The sequence below is a fragment of the Equus przewalskii genome, chromosome 3, assembly GCF_037783145.1.
Source record: "Equus przewalskii isolate Varuska chromosome 3, EquPr2, whole genome shotgun sequence".
NCBI classification, from domain to species: domain Eukaryota; kingdom Metazoa; phylum Chordata; class Mammalia; order Perissodactyla; family Equidae; genus Equus; species Equus przewalskii.
In genome coordinates this window covers 1,475,381-1,499,873 of record NC_091833.1, presented here as the reverse complement: position 1 = coordinate 1,499,873, position 24,493 = coordinate 1,475,381, and the positions used below count along the sequence as shown (strand labels likewise).

Below are 24,493 nucleotides of genomic sequence, written 5' to 3'. Positions count from 1 at the left end.
AGCAATCTTTTTACTCCACCATATTTTAAAACTAAATACAGGAACCTGTAGGGCTCACATATAACTAAGAAATCCAACTATCACTCACTTGGTAATAAAAATATACTTCAGAGAAATATGAAATATATATTATCTATTTCTAAATATTACCAATATCTAAATATATTTAGGTTCTACTCTATTTTCATTTTAACAAATACCCACTGTTATTTGATCTCTTCTAGCGAAAAATAATTCTGAGCAATTAAAATAAGGTGAAAACACTGGGATTTATTCACTATTAGTAACTAAAGAACTTTATTTTGCACACTCCAGTGAAAGAGAAGGCATGGTGGAAAAAATATATATAACTACCTGACAGATCAAACAAAAAAGAAGAGGAATTTTGTGCTCTGCACGTCTACGTAAAAGTGAGGCCAGCTGTCAGAAAAAGCAAGTTCAGCCACTCTTTAGGAACAGCCTCTTAATAAGAATAAATGATCAGACTTTCCAAGAGATGTTAAAAACTTCAAAATCTGATAGACAGGAAGCTAAACTGACCACGGAAAGATCTATTTTCGCTTTTTAGAGACTCACTTTAAATAAATAAGTAATGTTTATCTGTAATTTTACAAATTGCTTCAAAGAAGAATGTTTGGATTTCCACAAAAATCAGAACATAAACGTACTTCTATCTGTCACGGTTAAAATAAACACACACAAAAACAAAATTTTGTTGTTCCAGACTTTGAATCTACATAAAAGCTGGTTCATACACCAGTCAGAACTTGTGAAGATCATACACTGACGAATCCACTTTTTACTCAAAACTCCACAGCTCGACCAATATTCAGGGTTATGCTGAGAAAGGCAAGAAAAATGAAATAATGACTTTATTTATGAATCAAGTACCTGGCACCTGAATAATCTCCATTCTGTCCAACAAGGCAGGTGGAATAGTGGCAGTGGTGTTGGCAGTAGCTATAAAAAGAACTTGGGAAAGGTCAAAGGCCACATTTAGATAATGATCTGTGAAGTTATGGTTTTGTTCGGGATCCAACACCTGTGGGAGAACGATAAACATTTAAACAAATTAAGTAGTTCCAATAGAAAGCTGTATAAACTAAAACACACAAGACATTCTAGCAAGGTTGATATTTCTGCTTGATATAGTTAGTTTGGGAAACATGGGGATAACACTAAAACCTGAGCAACGCTTTTGCATTCCCCACAATCTGAATACTTTTTTTGAAAAACAGAAACATATTCAATGTCAAAATTTTTGAAAATCTATGAAAGCATAGAGAAGCAAAAATTACCCTTTCAAGCTCTGTTCTTAAATCTATTTATTAATGACTCCTTGTGTGTCCATAAAGAAGTTACCAATCCTGCAGAACCAGTTTCCCTCTTGGTGACACACCTTCTCTTAATTGCTATAGGAATCTAAAATAAATGTGCAGAGTATTCTGAAATTCTTAGTAAGAGGTAAAATAGTAATTAGTATATTCTTCTTCAAACATTATCAGAAAGGCCAGAAAGACTTTAATGAAAGCGGAATTCCAAACAAGAGTAAACTAGTAAAAATTACTATGCTACCATATTCTGATACAGCACAAAGAAATAGTCACTTTTAAAAAATGCCCTAGGGGTTGGCCCGGTGGCACAGCAGTTAAGCGCGCACGTTCCGTTTCTTGGTGGCCGAGGGTTCGCTGGTTCGGATCCCAGGTGCGGACATGGCACCGCTTGGCAAGCCATGCTGTGGTAGGTGTCCCACGTATAAAGTAGAGGAAGATGGGCATGGATGTTAGCTCAGGGCCAGTCTTCCTCGGCAAAAAGGGGAGGACTGGCAGTAGTTAGCTCAGGGCTAATCTTCCTCAGGGAAAAAAAAAAAAGTCTTAAAGCAAAACCTTTCTGTTTATAATGAACAAAATATCAGTATCACTTAGAGGATTTTAATTGGATAAATTAGATAATTTACTGATTAGGCTCCTAAAGTGCTGTACAACTGTATATTAAGGAGACTATATCTTCTTTAGGTTACTGTTCAAATGCTCTGAGTTGCAGGCTTCATTGAGGAGAGGCCTACACAGGACTTTAAACAAGTCACCAAGAGCCTTCCACATGTTCTAACCCTTTACCATATTACCACTTTCACTTACATTAGATTACTACTGTTATAAATAGGGTTGACATACTTCCAAAGAGAAGTAAAATGACTAAAATACTTACCAAAGACAATTTTATTACATAATCAGCGTTTCCTTGCTTCTGACTCCCTTTCCAAAGTTTGACTTAATTTAAATATGTTCACAAGTTAGCCTTAATTCAAAGCCCTTGCCAGAGAACCCTGAACTTTGTTCAACATGCATTATTATCAGAAACTCAGTGTTTATCTAGAATACAATGCCCAGAAATTCTACTATTCATATTTTCACAAGACTTAATGCTTCATGTTATAAAAATAAGGAACTTTCAAGTTATCAAAGACAATTCCAATTAGGTTCAGTAAAGAACTGGTTAAGACTAATCTTACTGTCTATGAATTATCTGAAAACTGTTGATCCATCTACGGAAAATAAGGCGATCTTAAGTAAACCCATTATCTACTTTAAATAAAAATCTATCCTTTAGTGGCTATAACTAAATTTAATACATACATGTTGGATACGTTTTAGAAATGGCTGTCAGACCTGTCCAAGTAAAATAATGTTTTTCCCTTACAATTTTAAGACACTAGGGTTTAAAAAAAGAAGGGAAATTAATAAAGCAGTGTTTCTGAACTATGAATGAGGTCTCTTAAAATGCATCACAGGACATCTAGGTTATGAAGAGAGAAGACCAGTGATGCCCAATTTGCCTGCCTCCATCTTTTATTTTGAAAAACACAAAAGATACATAGAGTTTGCATAGCATCAGAAATACGGTCAATTGCCTGCCAGACAAGAATAACTTCTAGTAAACACGACTCAGATGAAATCTTAAGGTAAACTGGTGAGTCCATGGAGGGACAAAATTACAGTAAGAATTTTTTAGCCATCAAACTTCTACTTTCCCCCCCAAACTTTAGAGCCAGGGCTTCCACGGCCCAATTATCCACATACAGAAGCTGTTTCAAGAATGACTTGCACTGTTTTTCCTCTTTTCCTCGTTAAAAGCTCTTTCTGCATCAATCCTGGGGCTGTCACTCCTACTACAGAGCACGACCGGGAATGGGAACAGCCGTGATGGGACACATTACTCTGAGGAATGTGAAGTCAGGGCGGGATAAACTATGGGGAGGGGTACATACTGAGAATTGTTCTTCAATTATAATTTCTGGCAGGACAAGAACTAGAGATGTTTGTAGGCAATCCAGGAATATACTCCACTCATTACAGACGACTAGGTAACTATCATTTTTAGGTATAATATTATGGTTATATATTTTTAAAAGTCTCTATCTTTTATAGATACTAAAATATTTATGAAAAGATACGTCTGGAATTTGGTTCAAAATAAAAAGGAGTTGGGTTGGGGAGAATGGGTAGGAATAGATAAAACAAAATTGTCCATGAGATGATAACTGTTAACACTTGGCAACGAGTTTGTGCAGTGCATTACACGGTCACGCATCAATGAATGAAGGGGCTATGTTCTGAAAAAACGTGCCATTAGGCAATTGTATGGTTGTCTGAACGTTACAGAGTGCCCTTATGCAAACCTAGATGGTACAGCCTACTGTACACCTAAGCCAGATGGTACTAATCTTACGTGACCACCATCGAATATCCGTTCTGTCGTTGATCAGAAAGGCTGTCAGGCAGCACATGACTGTATACTTTTCTCTACTTTTGTTACGGTTGAAATTTTCCACAACAACAAGTAAAAATAAATAAATAAAGTAAAATAAAAAAACCAAAATCAACTCTGAATGTTGATTAATACATGATTAATACTACAGAAATTTAAATCAGTGATAATGACAAATGAGAAAAAAAGGCACTAAAACTATGTAGGGGAGAGATATGGACAAAATAAAAATAGCTAATACATAGCCAATCAGTATAACTAAAGGAGAGGTCCCCCCAAATGTAAAATAGGTTACATTAAAGAAATAACCAAGGAAATATCCTAGAAGAGCCAATACGATAGACTGAAAAGGCTTAGACTCCTCTTGCGCAATAAACGAACGAACGTTATTAGAATAATATTAGCCTACGGAATTTTCAAGCAATATTATGACTAGTTTAAACTAGTTATAAATCTTTAATATAAAGAATATGTATAACATACATAAAACATGAAGCATAACAAAATGAACATCTGTGAACCCACTACCCAACTGTGACTACACTTGGATTTTGTTAGAACAGTGGTTACAAAAGTGGAATGTTTAAGATGGCCCACCGAAGTGCATGCAGAAAATACTAGTATATATATTCACCTTTATCTATGAACACCAGAAAGAAATTAGTTTTTACAAATATTTCATATACAAAATGGAAGAAATGCCCTTGTTGGAACACATCTCAGAGAGCAGAGATTCCATAATGAGAAACGGCTGACGGTGGGGTCCTCACTTATCTGCTTTCACTTGTAATTACAGCACACTGTAACCCATGCATGTGTGATTAAGTGTTTTTCACTTAATATCATTAAAGATAATAAAGGCAACAATATGAACAACAAGAAACTGATAGCTGATACTTTTATTTCTGAAAAGCTTTGAAAGCCACATTATGAAATAAAAACAATTATCTAACTGGAATACATTGTTTTCACTAAAAATATAACTATCTTAGCTTTTAAAATTTGTTCTGAGTGGATTAAATATATAAGTACATAATATTAGTACTGTGGCACATATATGTTTATATTACATATATGTTCTTTCTTATGGATTGAAATGTGTCCCTTTAATGTGCCTATTGGGAAATAGGGCCTTAAAGGAGGAAATTAAGTTTAAATAAGGTCATAAGGGTGAAGCCCTAAACCAATATGACTGGTGTCCTTCTAAGAAGAGGGAGAGAGAGGCCAGCCCCATGGCCAAGTGATTAAGTTCATGTGCTCTACTTTGGCGGCCCGGAGTTTGCCGGTTCAGATCCTGGGTGCAGAACTCACACCGCTTGTCAGGTCGTGCTGTGGCAGCATCCATGTAGAAGAACTGAAATGACCTACAACTAGGATTCATGACTATATACTGGGGCTCTGAGGAGAAAAGAAAAGAAAAGAGGCAGACTGGCAACAGATGGTAGCTCAGGACCCATCTTCCTCACCAAAAAAAGAACGTGAGTCTCCTCTAGCAAACCAATAGCAATACCCACTGCAGCATTTAAGAAAAAACAAAAACATAAAAGGAGGGGGAGAGAGAAGGGGAAGGTGTGAGCACAGAGAAAAAGCCATGTGAGGGCACAAAAGGCTGCAAGCCAAGGAGGGAGACTGCAGGAGCAATCAGAGTGCCAACCTTGATCTTGGACTTCCAGCCTCCAGAACTTAGAGAAAATAAATTTCTGTTTTTTTAAAGCCACCCAGTCTGGGGCATTTTGTTATGGCAGCTTCGCAGACTAATACAGCCTTATTATGTATATATTTATATCCATAGGGATGTGCTTTCAAAAGTTTTTCCTGATGGGATACATGAACAAACTAGATGGAGATTACTGATGCAGACAATAAACAGACCTCAGCAAACATAAAAAGCCGCAGACTGCAACCTGCAAACAAACCCTTGAAAACCGTAGCCTGAAGATAGACTCCATCGGAACAGCAGACAAATCAAGAGAATCAGAAGTAAGAATGAAATTATTAAGTACACAATTAAAACTAAATGTAGAAGGAAATACTTTCTAAAACGGCAGAGTAAGGAATTCTGAAAATCTGCTCCTACAAAAAGCAATGAGAACACTAGCAAAAACTATCAAAATCAACTTTTTCAGAATTCTAGACATTAAGTGGTAACAATATGAGGAGTGTTTATTCAAAAATAATAGCTGAATCTCAGGAAATATAGCAAGCTTTGTGGTGTTTTAACTTGCTTTACTCTTGCCCCTTCTCCCAAGTTCACGGTAGCCTTGAGAACCAACCAACCTCACACCCATTGTAGGAGGCAGAACAGGATTAGAGCTCCCCAAAAGTCCCATCCTCAGAGAACGATCACTATTTGACCTGTCTGGCAGTTTTTTGGAAAAGCTCCATTCTCAGGATCTATTTTTATTTGACCTGACTCAGAGAACACTCTGTGTGAACAGCCCTATACCCAGAGCATTTGTCAAAAACAATCAGTAGAACTGTTTAACACTGTAGCTGCCAGAGGCAACAATAACAGCTGGGACTAACAAGAGGCTCATCAAAAAACTTAAAAGAAAAAACAGGAATGAGATATTCATGGGGGTCTTTAAAAAGCTCTGCAGTGTTCCTGAGAATCTAGAAGGTCACGCGAATGTATAGCTCTATAAGCATGACCAGCAAAGATCTGAGAAAGCCCTGAAAACTCACCTCTGGTAGACACTGAGGCTGTGCAAAAGCAAGAAGAGAATGCTGAGGCAGAGTTGTCAACTATCTACCTGAGCATCAAAGGCATGCCTCAACACACACACGAAGAGCCCCTGGCAAAAAGTGGGAGACCTATTGGGTCAAGCGCTTAAGAAAATCTCTGTCTAGTCATTAGCTGAGCACTAAACAAACTGAGCAACTTCAGTAGCCATGCATGACAAAATACATCAACTTTAAGGAATGAGAGCAGGAAGATCAATGAACAAACAGATAGCAACAACAAAAACAACAAATCCTTGGGGAGGGATCTAATTGTATTATTTAAATATAATTATGATACTTTATATGTTGAATTTCAACAGCAGCCCCACCACAACAGAAGGGCACATGGAGTCCACACTGGGGAGAACCCTGGAAGATTTGTCACAGGTGACAAGAAGGAAGCATGCTGCTCGACCCAATAAGATATCTCCTACATAAAGCTAAATTTTCAAGACAAGGAGATATACCTGATTTAGCCAATACACAAAAATAAGCACAGAGAAATAGGTAAAATGAATAAGCAGGCAAAGGAATACGTTCCCAATAAAAGAACAAGACAAATCCCCAGAAAAAGTACTGAACAAAACAGAGATAAACAATCTACCTGATAAAAGAGTACAAACTAATCGTCAGAAGGATGCTCACTCAACTGGGAAGAAAAGATGAACACAGTGAGAACCACAGAAAGAATTAGGAAATACAAAAAGGAACCAATCAGAGGCAAAGAATACAATAACAGAAATGAAAAACTAACCAGAAGGAATTGAGAGCAGAGTAGATGACGCAGAAGACCAGATCAATGATCTGGATGACAGAATAGAGGATATCACCCAAGATCAACAGAAAAAAGAACTAAAGGAATGAGGACAGTCTGAGGGACTTATGGGACAAAATCAAGCATACTAACTTTTGCATTATAGGTGTCCTAAAAGGAAAAGAGAAAGACAAGGGTGCAGAGAACTTATTTGAAGAAATAATAGCTAAAAACTTCCCTAAACTGAGGAAGAAAACAGACACTCAGGTATAGGAAGCACAGAGAAAGAAACAAGGTGAACACAAAGAGGCCCACACCAAGACACATTATAATTAAAATGTCAAAAATTAAAGATAGAGAATCCTGAAAGCTGCAGCAAGAGATAAGCAACAAGTTATACACAAAGAAAACCCCATAAGGCTATCAACTGACTTCTCAGCAGAAACTTTACATGCTAGAAGGGAGTGGCAGGAGATATTCAAGGTACTAAAAGGAAAAAGAATCTATAGCCAAGAATACTCTACCTGGCAAGGTTATCATTCAGGAAGGCAGGAAAGAGAAAGGGTTTTCCAGACAAGCAAAAACTAGAGGAGTTCATCACCACTAAACAAGACTTACAAGAAATGTTAAAGGGGCTTATTTCAGTGGAAAAGAAAAAGTCACAAATAGGAATAAGACAATTATCAAAGAAAAAATCAACGGTGAAGGCAAATATACAGTAAAGGTAGTGGATCAACTAGCTATTGCTAATATCAAGGTCAAAAGACAAAAGTATTGAAATTATACCTATGATAAAAGGTTAACGTATACACAAAATTAAGAGAGGTAAAATATGATGTCAAAAACATAAAACGTGGGGCTGGCCCGGTGGCGCAGCAGTTAAGTTCGCACATTCCACTTTGGCAGCCCGACATTCGCTGGTTTGGATCGCGGGTGTGGACACGGCACCACTCAGCAAGCCACGCTGTGGTAGGTGTCCCACAGATAAAGTAGAGGAAGATGGGCATGGATGTTAGCTCAGGGCCAGTCTTCCCCAGCAAAAACAGGAGGATTGGCAGCATATGTGAGCTCACGGCTAATCTTCCTCAAAAACAAAAACAAAAACAACATAAGACGTCGTGGGGAGAAGAGTGAAAATCTAGGGCTTTTACTAAGAGGTCCAACTTAAGAGAGCATCAATTTAACACAGATTGCTATTTACACAGGTTCGTATGTATGAACCTCATGGTAACCACAAACCAGAAATATATAAACAAACACACAAAAATAAAGAGAAAAGAACCCAAATAACAGTACAGAAAGCCATCCAATCACAAGGGAAGAGAGCAAGAGAAAAACTACTTAAAACACCCAGAAAACAAGTAACAAAATGGCAATAAGTACATATTCCTCATAGCCTCTTTAAAACATCAATGCACTAAATGTCCCAATCAAAAGACATACGGTTGCTGAACAGATAAGAAAACAAGACCCATATATACGCTGCATACAAGAGACACACTTGAGACCTAAGGAATACTCACAAACTAAAAGAGAAGGGATGGAGAAAGATATTCAATGCAAATGGAAATCAAAAGCAAGCTAGGGTAGCAATAGTTACAGAAGACAAACACTTTAAACAAAAACTGTAATAAGAGACCAAGAAGGTCATTACACAATGATAAAGGGAACAAACCAACAAGAAGACATAACACTTCTAAGTGTCTATGATTTTGGGCTTCCTTTGTTCTTCTCTACAACATAAGGGCACCTAAATACACAAAGCAAATATTAACATACACAAAAGGAGAAGTCTACAGTAACACACTAACAGTAGTGGACTTTAACACACCAATCACATCAATGGATAGATGACCCAGACAGAAGATCAATAAGGAAACACTGACCTTAAATGACAAATTAGACCAGATGGACTTAATCAATTCAACCAAAAATGCAGAATGCACATTCTTTTAAAATGCACATGGAAAATTCTCAGACAGATCACATATCAGGCCACAAAACAAATGTCAATAAATTTAAAAAGACTGGAATAATATCAGGCATCTTTTCCAACCACAATGGTAAGAAACTAGAAATCAACTACAAGAAGAAAGCTGTAAAAGTCACAAATATGCTACAAAATGCTACTGACCAACTACTGGGTCAATGAAGAAATGAAAGGAGAAATCAAAAAATAACTGAAGACAAGTGAAAATGAAAATGCCATATACAAAAACCCTTATGACACAACAAAATAGGTACTAAGAGGGAAGTTTATAGAAATACAGGCCTACTTCATAAAACAAAACAAAACAAACAATCTAATGGAAGTAGAAAAAGAAGAACAAAGGAAGCCCAAAATCAGAAGAAGGAAGGAAATAATAAAAATCAGAGTGCAAATAAAAGAAAAAGAGACTAAAAAGACAACAGAAAATACCAGTGAAACTAAGAGCTGGTTCTTTGAAAAGACAAAATTAACAAACCTTTAGCTAGACTAAGAAAAAAGAGACAAGGTTCAAATAAATCAAAATGAAAGAGGAGAAATTAAAATGAGTATCAAAGAAATACAAAGGATTAAAAGAGAATACTATGAAAAGCTATATGCCAACAAATTGGATAATCTAAGAGAAATCGATAAATTCTTAGATATATACAATCTTCCAAAACTGAATCAAGAAGAGAGAATTTGAATAAACCAATCACTAGTAAAGAGATTGAAACAGTAATCAAAAACCTCACAAAACACAAGAGTCCAGGACTAGATGGCTTCTCTGGTGAATTCTACCAAACATTCAAAGAAGATTTAACACTCATCCTTCTAAAATTCTTCCAAAACACTGAAGAGGATGGGATGCTTCCTAACTCACCCTACAAGGCCAACATTCTCTGAGGCCCTGATACCAAAACCAGACAAGGGCCACACAAAAAAGGAAAATTACAGGTCAATATCACTGATGAAGACAGATGAAAAAGTCCTCAACAAATTATTAGCAAATTGAATACAACAATACATTAGAAGGATCATACCCCATAATCAAGTGAAATTTATGCTAGGGATGGAAGGATGGTTCACCATTAGAAAATCAATCAATGTGATAAAGAACGTTAACAAAATGAAGAATTAAAATCACATAATCATCTCAAAAGATGGAGAGAAAGCATTTGACAAAACAGCATCCATTTATGATAAAAACTCTCAATAAAATGGGCATAGAAGGAAAGTACCTCAACATAATAAAGGCCATATATGACAAACCCACAGCTAACCTCATACTCAATCATGAAAAGCTGAAAGCTATCCCTCTAAGGACAGGAACAAGACAAGGATGCCCACTTTTGCCACTCTGGTTCAACATAGTATTAGAAGTCCTAGGCAGACCAACTAGGCAAGAAAAAGAAACAAGAGGGATTCAAACTGGAAAAGTAGTAGTAAAACTGAAAATATTTGCAGATGACATGATTTTACATAGAAAAAATCCTAAATAATCCCCTAAAAAACTATTAGAAAGAATAAACAAATACAGTAAATGATACAAAATCAACACACAAAAATCAGTTCCGTATCTATACTCCAATAATAAAATAGCAGAAAGAGAAATCAATAATACAATTCCATTTACGATCGCAACAAAAAAAATAAAATACCTAGAAATAAATTTAACCTAAAAGGTAAAAGACTTGTACAATGAAAACTAGAAAACAATGTTGAAAGATATCAAAGAAAACAAAAGAAAACATGAAATTCCATGTTCACGGATAGGAAGAATTAACACAGATAAAACGTTCATACTACCTAAAGCAATCTACAGATTTAATGCAATCCCTATGAAAGTTCCGATGAGATTTTTCATGGAAATAGAACAAAGAATCTTAAAATTTATATGGGCTAACAAAAGACCCTGAACAGCCAAAGCAATCCTGAGGAAAAAGAACAAAGCTGAAGGTATGGCAATCCCTGATTTCAAAAAACTATAGCAATCAAAACAGCAGGGTACTGGTATAAAAACAGACACAGAGATCAATGGAACAGAATTGAGAGCCCAGAAATAAACCCACACGTCTACGGACAACTAATTTTCAACAAAAGAGCCAGGAGGATACAATGGAAAAAGGAAAATCTCTTCAATAAAGGGTGTTGGGAAAATTAGACAGCCACACGCAAAAGAATGAAAGTAGACCATTACCTTACACCATACGCAAAAAATTAACTCAAAATGGATTAAAGACTTGAACGCAAGTCCTGAAACCATAAAACTCCTAGAAGAAAATATACGCACTATGCTCTCTGATATCAGTCTTAGCAGTATCTTTTTGGATATCATGTCTCCTTAAGCAAGGGAAACAAAAGAAAAACTAAACATGGAACTACATCAAATTAAAAAGTTTCTGCTCAGCAAAGGAAACCATTAACAAAATGAAAAGACAACCTACCAATTGGGAGAATATATTTGCAATCATATATCCAATACAGAGTTAATATCCAAGATACATAAAGAACTCATATATACAAATAAACAAACAACCTGATAAAAACTTGGCAGAAGATCTGAATATTTTTCCAAAGAAGATATACAGATGGCCAACAGGCATATGAAAAGAAGTTCAACATCACTAATTTTTAGGGAAAGGAAAATCAAAACCTCAATGATATCACCTCACACCCATCAGAATGGCTACTATTAAAAAGACAAGAAACAATAAGTGTTGGAGAGGATGTAGAGAAAAGAGAACCCTCATACACTGCTGGTGATTCTGTAAACTGGTGCAGCCACTATGGAAAACAGTGTGGAGACTCCTCAAAAAACTAAAAATAGAAATACAATATGATCCAGCAATTCCACTTCTCAGTAATTATCCAAAGAACACAAAATACTAACATGAAAAGATATATGTAACACTATGTTCACCGCAGCATTATTTACAATAGCCAATCTTGGAAACAATCTAAGTGTCCATCAACAGATGAATGGATAAAGAAGATATGATGTGTATATATACACAATGGAGTGTTACTCAGCCATAAAAAGAGATGAAATCTTGCCATGTGTGACAACACAGATGCACCTTAAGGACATTATGCTAAGCAAAATAAGTTAGAGAAAGCCAAATACCATATGATTTCACTCATATTTGGAAGGGTAAAAAACAACAACAAACACAAAGATTCAGAGAATAGATTGGTGGTTACCAGAGAGGAAGGGGGAAGAAGTGAGGGTGAAAAAGGTAAAATGGCACGTGTACAGTGAGAGATGGCAACTAGACTTCTCGTGGTAAAGACAATGTAGTCCACACAGAAGTTGAAATATAATGATGTATACATTAAATTTATATAATGTTATAAACAATCATTACCTCAATAAAAAAACTAATTAAAAAGAAAACCATGCAACCCAAAGCAACAGCCACACCTTGGGCTCTTCTGACAGCCTCCAAAAACCGAAGTGTTGAGTGTACGCAGGCCCCAAAGATTAACCAAAAAAATAAAACGAAAGAAAAGAAACACTAAAGGATGAAGTGAAAGGACACTAAACTTGTATCCACAAAAAAAATAAGTAATTTCCTTGTTAAATATCAAAGACAGTATTGGTATCTTTTTTCCTTACTACCTTCTCATATACGATTCAAAAGACTTCATAAAGCAGTATTACAGGGATCCTCATTATTTGTGGATCCGTGTTTGCAAATTAACCTACTTGCTGGAATTTATTTACAACTCCAAAATTAACACCTGCAGCGCTCCTGTGCCATGTGCAGGCATGGGCGAGCACAGCGCCCAGGGCACACGTCCCCAGCTGAGGTCAAAGCAACACTCTGCCTCCTCTCAGTTCTCGTACTTGGAACAAGCATGTTTCTTTCAGCCTATTGAGTGTCATGCTCTCTGCATTTCTGCGCTTTTTGTTAGTGATTTTGCTTTTAAATGGCCCCCAAGGCATGCTGAAGTGATGTCTGGTCTTCCTAAGTGCAAGTCTGTGACATGCCTTACGAAGACAATGTGGGCGAGACAAGCTTCCTTCAGGCATGAGTTAGCACTGACGGTCATGAGCTCAATGTTAATGAAGCAACAACATGTATTAAATAAGGCAACTTTAAACAGAAACACAAACAAAACAAGGTTACGTATCAATCAGCTGATGAATTGGTTTGTAGAAAGCTAACCCAGTGTTTCTATTAGGAGCAATAATTCAGTGCTGCAAATTACAGAACATAACCATTGCAAATAATCAGAATCAACTGTATATTACTGTGTTGTTAGGTTTACAGAGCATACAGATGTATTTTGCGTGAAAAATACTACACAAATGAAGGCAGAGAGAAAGGGAACTTATTGACACTAAGGGTTTTGTGTGTGTGTGTGTGTGTGTGAGGAAGATTGGCCCTGAGCTAACTAACATCTGTTGCCAATCTTTCTCTATTTCATGTGCGATGCTGCCACAGCATGGTTTAATGAGTGGTGCTAAGCCCATGCTTGGGATCCGAACCCACAAACCCCAGGGTGCTGGAGAAGAGCACACAAACTCAACCACTACACCACCAGGCCGGCCCTGACAGTGAGTTTTTATATACTATCTGTGATGGTTAATTTTATGTATCAACTTGGAGAGTGTTTTTGGCTGAGATTAACATTTAAATTGGTGAACCTTGGCTAAGCAGATTGCCTTCCATAATGTGGGTGGGCCTCTTCTAATCAGTTAAAGGTCTAAATAGAAGAAAAAGACTTGCCTCCTTGACCAAGAGGAAATTCTCCAGCAAAGTGCCTTCGGACTTCCTCTGCACCATAAACTCTCCTGGGACACAAGCCTGTCAGCCCACACTGCAGATTTTGGACTTCCCAGCCTCCATAATTGCATGATCCTATTCCTTAAAATAAATCTCTTCACATGTATATAGCTAGATACCTATATATAGTATATGCCTATAAGTACATATGGATATAATCTATATATTGTCTATAAACATATACCTATACCTACATATTCAATAACAAGTAAAACGAAGAAAAGATCAACAAGGACATAGAAGACTTCCACACTGCTCTAACCCAATCAGACATGACAAACATCTGGAGAACAGTGCTTCCAGCAGCAGTACACAGATTCTTCTTAAGTGCACACGGAGCATTCTCCAGGATAAACCATAAGCAAGGCTATTAACAAACATTTACATTTCAAAAGACTGAAATCATACAATTTCCAAGCACAATGTGATGAAATTAGAAATAAATAGCAAAAAGAAAATTTGGAAATTCACAAAAATTTGAAATGAAACCCTAAATAACGAAAGAGCCAAAAAGAAATCCCAAGGGAAGTTGGAAACTATTTTGAGATGACTAAAGACAAAAATATAACTTACTAAAACTTATAAGATGTAGCTAAAGCAGTGCTTATAAGAATATTCAAGCTGAAAGTGAATATGTTAAAGAAAATTTCAAATCAACAACGCAATCTTCCACCTTAAGAAAGTAGAAAAAGCAAGCACAGGGAAGCATCTATTAAAATTTAGAGTAAATGAATTAAACAGTAAAGCCAAAAACACAAGAGAAAAATCAACCAAAGGTTGATTCTTTTCATAGTTCAAGAAAATTGACAAACATTGAGCCATACTGACTAAGGGAAGCAGGGAGAACACTCAAATTACTAAAATCAGGAATGACACAGGCTACATTACTACTAACCTTACAAACATAAAAAACGATGAGTATACTATGAAGAACTGTATGCCAATAATTTGATAACCTAAATGAAGGAGAAAACTTCCTAGAAAGATACAAACTACTGAAAGTACTTTGTATCAAGAAGTAATTAAAACTCCAAATAAGGCTCACCATTTCTTTTCAAGATTGTACTGGAGATTCTAGCCAGAGCAATTACAAAAAAAAAAAAAAAAAAAAGGCATCCAGAATGGAAACAACAAAGTAAAACTACCTGTATTTGCATATGACATGATCTTGTGCAGGCAAAATCCTAAGGCATCCACTGAAAGGACTATTAGAACCAATAAACAAGTTCTGAAAAGTTGCAGGATAAATAAGTAATATACAAAAATGAACTGTATTTCTTTATGGAAGCAATGAAGGATTCAAAAAAGAAATGAAGAAAACAATTCCATTTCCAATAGGACCAAAAAGAATAAAACAGGGGCCAGCCCGGTGGTGCACCTGTTAAGTGGGCATGTTCTGCTTCCACGGCCCAGGGTTCGCCGGTTCGGATCCTGGGTGTGGACATGGCACCACTTGGCAAGCCATGCTGTCGCAGGCGTCCCATATATAAAGTAGAGGAGGATGCACATGGATGTTAGCTCAGGGCCAGTCTACCTCAGCAAAAAGGGGAGGATTGGCAGGGGATGTTAGCTGAGGGCTAATCTTCCTCAAGAAAAAAAAAATAAAACTTTTAAGTTTAACAAAACAAATTACAAGACTTATATATTCAAAACCCATAAAACATAGTTGAAAGAAATTAAACAAGACCTAAATAAACAGAAAGAGTCCCATATCCATGGAGTGGAAAAATTGATAATATTATAAATATGGCAACACTCTCCAAAGTGTTCTACAGATTCAATGGAATCCCTGTCAAAAGCCCAACTTCCCATTGTTTTTTTTTGGAGGAAGATTAGCCCTGAGCTAACATCTGCCACTAATCCTCTTTTTGCTGAGGAAGACTGGCCCTGAGCTAACATCTGTGCCCATCTTCCTCTACTTTATATGTTGGACGGCTGCCACAGCATGGCTTGATAAGTGGAGCATAGGACAGTGCCCAGGATCTGAACTGGTGACCCCCGGCCCGCGAAAGCAGAACATGCAAACTTAACTTCTATGCCATCAGGCTGGCCCCCCAACTGCCTTTTTTGTAGAAAGTTACAAGATCATCCTAAAACTCATATGGAAACACCAAGGACTCAGAATGGCTAAAAAATCTTGAAAAAAAAAATGTGGAGGATTCACACTTCCTGATTTCAAACATTTCTACAAAATTACAGTAATCAAGGTTATATGGTACTGGCATAAGGAAAGAAAGATAGATCAACGGAATAGAGTTGGGAGTCCAAAAATAAACCCTTACATTTACAGTCAATTGATTTTTGACATGGGTGACACCACCATGCCATGGAAAAAGGAAAGTCTTTGAAAAATGGTGCTTAGGACAACTAGATATTCACAGGCAAAGGAATGAAGCTGGATCCCTACACCTCACACCATATACAAATATTAACTCAAAATGGATTACAGATCTAAAAATAAGAATTAAAACTGTAAAACTTTCACAAGTAAATCCTCATGACCGTGGATTAGGCAATGGCTTTTTAGATATGACACCAAAACCACAAATGATTAAAAAAAAACCAAAAAACAAGCAGATAAATTAGACTTTATAAAAATTAAAAATTTTTGTACTTCAAAAAGACCATCAAAAAAGTGAAAAGAGGAGAGATGTCAGCATCATGGCAGAGGGAACTTGCCCAGGACTCTCTCCCGTCCAACACACAACTAAAAGGGGAAGCCATATTCCAACAGAAGACATCCTAACAACACAAAAACCTCCGAGAGACACACAGCCACATGAGGGAGGGCGGAGAGGCTGCAGCCCCCCTCGGAGGAGCTGGAACAGGGTGAGACAGAGCTTCGCTCCCTCCGCTAAAGACTGTGGTAACTGCCACGGGAGGCTCCAAGAGGCAAGGAGCTGGGGAGGGGTCGCTCATTTGCTGGATCACCAAGGATGACCTAGAGTCCCTGCAGCCTAGAGGGAAGCCCTCTAACTGGGTGAAAGCTTTCCCGCAGGGTGACCTCATCAAGCCAAGACCCCAGGAGAGCAGAGCGCGAGAGCTGATCAGGAAACCTGGGACTGCACACAGGAGACAGTGCCCCACCCCCCGACAGGTGCGACGCCATCTCAGCTGAAGGCAGAGGGCTAAGCATACACAGCTCTCGACCCCCACCCAGTGGTGCTAGACTGTAACTGCAACCGAATAATATCAGAATGAGGAAGAGCCCACCTTCCAATATCAGACACTACATCAAATCTCCAGAGCAGAGAGAAAACGACAAGTACCCAGAACTCAGTCCTGAGGACAAAGAAAAATGTAAGCTAAATGACAATGCATTCAAAATAGCTATCATCAAAAAACTCAACGAGGTAAAACAGAATGTAGAGAAACAATTCAATGAGTTCAGGAGCTACTTCACAAAACAGACTGAAACTACAAAGAAGAAGCAATCAGAAATGTTACAGATGAAAGACACAATGGAAGAGATAAAACAAAATATGGATTCCCTGAATGCTCGAGTGGACATCATAGAGGAGTGAATCAGCATAATCGAAGATAGACATGTTGAAATGCTCCAGACAGAGGAGGAGAGAGAACTAAGACTAAAAAGAAATGAAGAAAGCTTCGGAGAAATATCCCACTCAAGGAGGAAATGCAACATAAGAATTATAGGTATTAAAGAAGGTGAAGAGAAAGAGAATGGAGCAGAAAGCGTGCTCAAACAAATAAAAGCAAAGAACTACCCAAATCGAGGGAAATATGTGTGGGGGAAGCTTCCAGATCTCTGAGATTTGTCAATGGAAAAAGACCAACTGCAAGGCATATAGTAGCAAAATTGGCAAAAATGAATGACAAAGAAAGAATACTAAGGGCAGCAAGGCAAAAGAAAATAACCTACAAAGGAACTCCTATCAGGCTTTCAGCAGATTTCTCTGCAGAAACCTTAGAAGCTAGGAGAGAATGGAATGACATATTCAAAACTTTAAAAGACAAGAATCTTCAGCTAAGAATACTCTATACAGCAAAAATATCCTTCAGATATGAGGGAGAAATTAAATCTTTCCCAGACAAACAAAAGCTAAGGGACTTCACAGCCACGAGACTCCCCCAGAAGAAATTCTCAAGAAGGCCCTCATACCTGAAAAAAGAAAAAAAGGGAAAAAGGGGTCACAAAACACAGAGTAAGAAGACCAACAGATAGACAGAATCAGAATAGGACAGCAAATATTCAACTACAGCATTAGGCTAAAAGGAAGGAAAACACCAAAATCAAAGACAATCTTGTCACTTTAACCACAAACTCACAACACAAGTTGGAATAAGATATGAGAAAAATAACTTAGAAGAGGAGGAGGAGAGGGAGTGACTCGGTTTACAGTAAGGAAATAAGAGGCCATCAGAAAATGGACTATCTTATACAAGAGATTCTGAATAAAAACTTCAGGGTAGCCACTAAACTAGGAAACAAACGAAATGCAGGAAAATTGGAAAATGAATGATATAATTACAGCATTAAGCCCTTATACATCAATAATCATCCTCAATGTAAATGGATTGACTTCTCCAATAAAAAGACAGAGAGCGGCAAGATGGATTAAAGAACAAGATCCAACCATTTGCTGCCTCCAGGAAACGCACCTCAGATCCAATGACAAACACAGGCTTGGAGTGAAGGGGTGGAAGACCATACTCCAAGCTAACAGCAAACAAAGGAAAGTAGGTGTTGCAATACTTATATGAGACAAAGTAGACTTTAAGATAAGACACAGAGAGAGAGACAAAGAGCCACAGTATATAATGATCAAAGGGACACTCCACCAAGAAGAAATAACACTTATAAATATCTATGCACCCAACACAGGAGCACCAAAGTTCATAAAGCAACTATTAGCAAATCTAAAAGAAGATATTAGAAATAACACAATGATACTAGGGGACCTCAACACCCCACTCACGTCAATGCATAGATCATCCAGAGAGAAAATCAGCAAGGAAACAGTGGAATTAAATGAAAAGCTAAACCAGATGGACTCAATAGACATATATAGAACACTCCATCCAAAAACAGCAGAATACACATTTTTCTCAAGTGCGCATGGAACATTCTCAAGAATAGACCATATGTTAGGAAACAAGGCAAGCCTCTACAAATTGTAAAAAATTGAAATAATAACAAGCATCTTTTCTGATCATAATGCTATAAAGCTAGAAATTAATTACAAGAAAAAAGCTGAGAAATGGACAAAGATGTGGAGACTAAACAACATGCTATTGAACAAGCAATGGATCATTGAAGAAATTAAAGGAGAAATCAAAAAATATCTGGAGACAAATGAAAATGATAACATGCCATACCAACTCATATGGGATGTAGCAAATGCCGTATTAAGACAGAAATTCATTACAATACAGGCACGCCTCAGCAAACAAGAAAAATCCCAAATAAGCAATCTCAAATTACACTTAACTGAATTAGAAAAAGAACAGACAAAGCCCAAAGTCAGCAGAAGGAGAGAAATAATAAAAATCAGAGCAGAAATAAATGCCATTGAAACAAAAAAGGCGGTAGAAAGGATCAATGAAACAAAGAGCTGGTTCTTTGAGAAGATAAATAAAATTGACAAACCCCTAGCCAGACTTACAAAGAAAAAAAGAGAGAAAGCTCAGATAAACAAAATCAGAAATGAAAGAGGAGAAATAACAACAGAATCCACAGAAATACAATGGATTATAAGAGAATACTATGAAAAACTGTATGTCAACAGAATGGATAACCTATAGGAAATGGATAAATTCTTAGATTCTTACAACCTCCCAAAGCTGAGTCAAGAAGAAACAGACAATCTGAACAGACCAATCACAAGGAAAGAGATTGAAGCAGCAATCAAAAGCATCCCAAAGAATAGAATCCCAGGACCAGACAGCTTTCCTGGGGAATTTTACCAAACTTTCAGAGAGGATTTAATACCTATCTTTCTCAAGCTATTTCAAAAAATTGGGGAAAATGGAACACTTCCTGACACATTCTATAAGGCCAACCTCATGCTGATATCAAAGTCTGAGAAGGACAGCACGACAAAGGAGAATTACAGGCCAATATCACTGATGAACATAGATGCAAAAATCCTCAACAAAATTTTGGCAACCCAATTTCAGCAATACATCAAAAGGCTCATACATCACAATCAAGTGGGATTCATACCAGGGAGACAGGGATGGTTGAACATCCACAAACCAATCAAGGTGATGCACCGTATCAACAAATTGAGGAATAAAAACCACATGATCATTTCGATAGATGCAGAGAAAGCATTTGACAAGATCCAACAGCCATTTATGATAAAATCTCTTAACAAAAGGGGGATAGAAGGAAATTACCTCAACATAATAAAGGCCATATATGACAAACCCACAGCCAGCATCATACTCAATGGGCCAAAACTGAGCAGCATCCCACTGAGAACAGGAACGAGACAAGGATGTCCACTATCACCACTCTTATTCAACATTGTACTGGAGGTCCTGGCCAGAGCAATTAGGCAAGAAAAAGGAATAAAAGGAATCCAAATAGCAAGGGAAGAGGTGAAACTCTCGCTGTTTGCAAACAACATGATCTTATATATAGAAAACCCCAAAAACTCCATCAGAAATCTAACAGAAATAATTAACAACTACAGTAAAGTTTCAGGGTACAAAATCAACTTACAAAAATCTGCTGCTTTTCTATACTCCATTAATGAACTTACAGAAAGAGAACTCAAGAATACAATTCCATTTGCACCCGCAACTAACAGAATAAAGTACCTAGCAATAAATTTAACCAAGGAGGTGAAGTACTTATACAATGAAAACTATAAGACATTACTGAGAGAAACTAATAATGGCATAAAGAGATGGAGAGATTCCTTGCTCATGGATTGGAAGAATAAACATAGTTAAAATGTCCATACTACCCAAAGCAATCTACAGATTCAACGCAATCCCTATCAGAATCCCAGTGACATTCTTCACAGAAACAGAGCAAAGAATCCTAAAATTCGTATGGGGCAATCAAAGACCCGAAATTGCTAAGGCAATCCTGAGAAAAAAGAACAAAGCTGGAGGCATCACAATCTCTGACTTCAAAATGTACTACAAAGCCATGGTGACCAAAACAGCATGGTACTGGTACAAAAACAGGCACACAGATCAATGGAACAGAACTGAAAGCCCAGAAATAAAACCACACACCTATGGACAGTCAATCTTCAACAAAGGTGCCAAGCACATACAATGAAGAAAAGACAGTCACTTCAATAAATGGTCTTGGGAAAACTGGACAGCCACATGCAAAAGAATGAAGGTAGACCACTATCTCATGCCATACACAAAAATAAATTCAAAATGGATCAAAGACTTGAAGATACATCCTGAAACTATAACACTCCTGGAAGATAACATAGGTAGTACACTCTCTGACATCAACATCAAACTAAAAAGGATCTTTTCACATATCACGTCCTCTCAGACAAAGGAAACAAAAGAAAAAATAAACAAGTGGGAATTCATCACATAAAGAGCTTCTGCAAGGCTAAAGAAACTAGAATCAAAACAAAGAGACAACCCACCAACTGGGAGAAAATATTTGCAAATCAGATATCTGATAAGGGGTTAATCTCCATAATATATAAGGAACTCACACAACTGAACAATAAAAAAACAAACAGCCCGATCAAAAAATGGGCAGAGGAGATGAAGAGACATTTTTCCAAAGAAGACACACAGATGGCCAATAAACACATGAAAAGATGTTCAACATCACTAACCATCGGGTAAACGTAAATCAAAACTACACTAAGATACCACCTTATGCCTGTTAAAATGACTATAATCACTAAGACTAAAAATAACAAATGTTAGAGGGGATGTGGAGAAAAGGGAACCCTCATACACTGCTGCTGGGAATGCAAAGTGGTGCATACACTATGGAAAACAGTAAGGAGATTCCTCAAAAAACTAAAAGTAGAACTACCATATGACCCAGCTATCCCACTACTGGGTATCTACCCAAACAATCTGAAATCAACAATCCAAAGTAAGATATGCCCCCCTATGTTCATTGCAGCACTATTCACAATAGCAAAGACTTGGAAAGAATCCAAGAGCTCGTTGACCAATGACTGGATAAAGAAGATGTGGTATATATATATATATATATATATATACACAATGGAATACTACTCAGCCAGAAAAAAGACAAATTTATCCCATTTGCTATAACATGGAAAGATCTAGAGGGAATTATGCTAAGCAAAATAAGCCAGTCTGAGAAACACAAATACCAGATGATTTCACTCATATGTGGAACATAAACCGGTACTGGGACAAAGAACACAGTTCAGTGGTTACCAGGGCAAGGGGGGTAGGGGGTGGGCACAGCGGGTGAAGGGGAGCACTTATGTGGTGACAGTCAAGAGATAAGGTACAACTGAAATCTCACGTCGATGTAAACTATTATGAACTCAATAAAAAATTTTTAAATAGAAGAAAGTAAACAAAAACTTTTTTAAAAACTATACTAATTAAGACAGTGTGGAATTGAGCAAGATTAGACAGATTTTAAAAAAGTGAAAAGAAAGTCCACAAAACTGGTGAAAATATTTGTAAATCATCTGTCTAATAAAGGACAATCAAGAATCATCAAAGATTGGAGAAAGGCTGTAACATAAAAGACAGGGACCAAACAAAAAATAAAAAGGTAGAGAGAGAAAGCAGCTAGAATTAATATGAGTTTAGCAAAGCTGTATGATACAAGGTCAATATACAAAATATAAATTGTACTTTTTCTTTATACTAGCAAAAATTAGAAATTGAAATAAAAAATAGCATCAAGATATAAGAAATAATTTTGGATAAATCTGACAAAGTGCAAGACCTGTATGCTGAAAGTGGTAAAACATTGCTGAGAAAGTAAGGAAGACATAATAAAATGGAGATATACATCATGTTCTTGGATGAGAAGACATAATATTTTTAATATGACAATTTTCCCCAAAACATCTAAAGACTCAAATAAAATGCCAACTAAAATCCCAGCAAGAATCCCAACAGACTGTTTTGCAGCAATTGACAAAAAGATTCTAAAATTTTTATGGAAATGCAAAGAACCTAGAATAGTCAAAAAAATTATAGAACAAAAAGCAAAGTTGGAAACTAACACTACATAATTTCAAGACCTATTATACAGCAACAGTAAGCAATTTGGTGTGGTACTGGCATAAACATAGATCATTTGAACAGTACAGTGAACTCAGAAATATAAAACACATCCAACACAATCTATCAACTAACATTTGACAAAGGTGTCTAAGGCAATGCAATGGGAAAAAAATACTTTTTTCACCAAATAGTACTAGAACAATACCCAGATGTGAAAAGAAAAGGAAGCTTGATCCTCACCACACATTATATCCAAAAATTCACTCAGTATGGATGATAGACCCAAACGTTAGAACTAAAAATAGAAAACTTGTAGAAGAAAACATAGGAGAAAAACTGTGCAACCTTGGTTTAGTAAAAATTTCTTAATTATAACACAAAAGAAACCATTAAAAAAGAAGAATTGCACTTCATAAAAAAACCAAACAAGCAAAAAAACTTCTGCTCTTAACAGAAGCTGTTACTAAAATATTTGGAGAAAAAATTTGAAAAATATGTATCTGACAAAGAAAATCTGTTTAGAATATACAAGGAATTCTTACAAGTCAATAATAAAAAGGCAATTCCATTAAAAGGCGAAAGAGTTTAACTTTAACAGACATTTCACCAAAAGAGATACAGAATGGCAAATAACCACGTGCAAAGACGCTCAACACATCATTAATAATTAAGGAAATGCAAATTAAAACCACAATGAGATGATACAATTAACTCACTCAAATAGCTAAAACTACAAAAACTTACCACATATCAAATATTGGTAAAGACGTGGAGCAGATGAACTCCTATACACTACTAGGAGAAATGTAAAACAGTACAACCATTCTGGAAAACAATTTGGCAGTTTCTTAAAAAGTTAAATATACACCTACCATCTGAACAGGCCATTCCACTCCTCAGTATTTATCAAAGAGAAATATGAGTGCATCTCCACACTAAGACTTGTACATAAGTACTCATAGCAGCTTTATTTGTAACAGCCAAAAACTTGAAAAATCCAAATATCCACCAAAATGTGAATGGAACACCAATTGTTTTTTTCTTGCTGCTTTCAAAGTTTTCTGTCTTTCAGCATTTTTACTACACTAGTATCTAAGGATTATGGAATTCACTGAACGTCTTGGATGTGTAGATTTACGTTTTTCATCAAATATGGAAAGTTTTCATCCATTATTTCTTCAGAACTGTTTTCTGCTCCCATCTGCCTTTCCTGTCCTATTATTCACATATTGGTGTGCTTAATGACATCCCACATTTCTCTGATGCTCTGTTCATTTATTTACACTTTTTTGTCTGTTCTTCAGA

At 36.7% G+C, this 24,493-nt stretch overlaps 1 protein-coding gene across 4 annotated transcripts in view; it reads right to left on the bottom strand.

The window, feature by feature from the left end:
• The window catches only part of LONP2 (lon peptidase 2, peroxisomal), a 133,503-nt gene that overhangs the window by 65,810 nt on the left and 43,200 nt on the right, over nucleotides 1–24,493 (bottom strand). For all 4 annotated transcript variants that reach the window (XM_070613631.1, XM_070613632.1, XM_070613633.1 and 1 more), the window contains exon 9: nucleotides 892–1,042. In XM_070613631.1, the coding sequence (XP_070469732.1) occupies nucleotides 892–1,042 (151 nt within the window). The remainder of the gene's footprint in view (nucleotides 1–891; nucleotides 1,043–24,493) is intronic.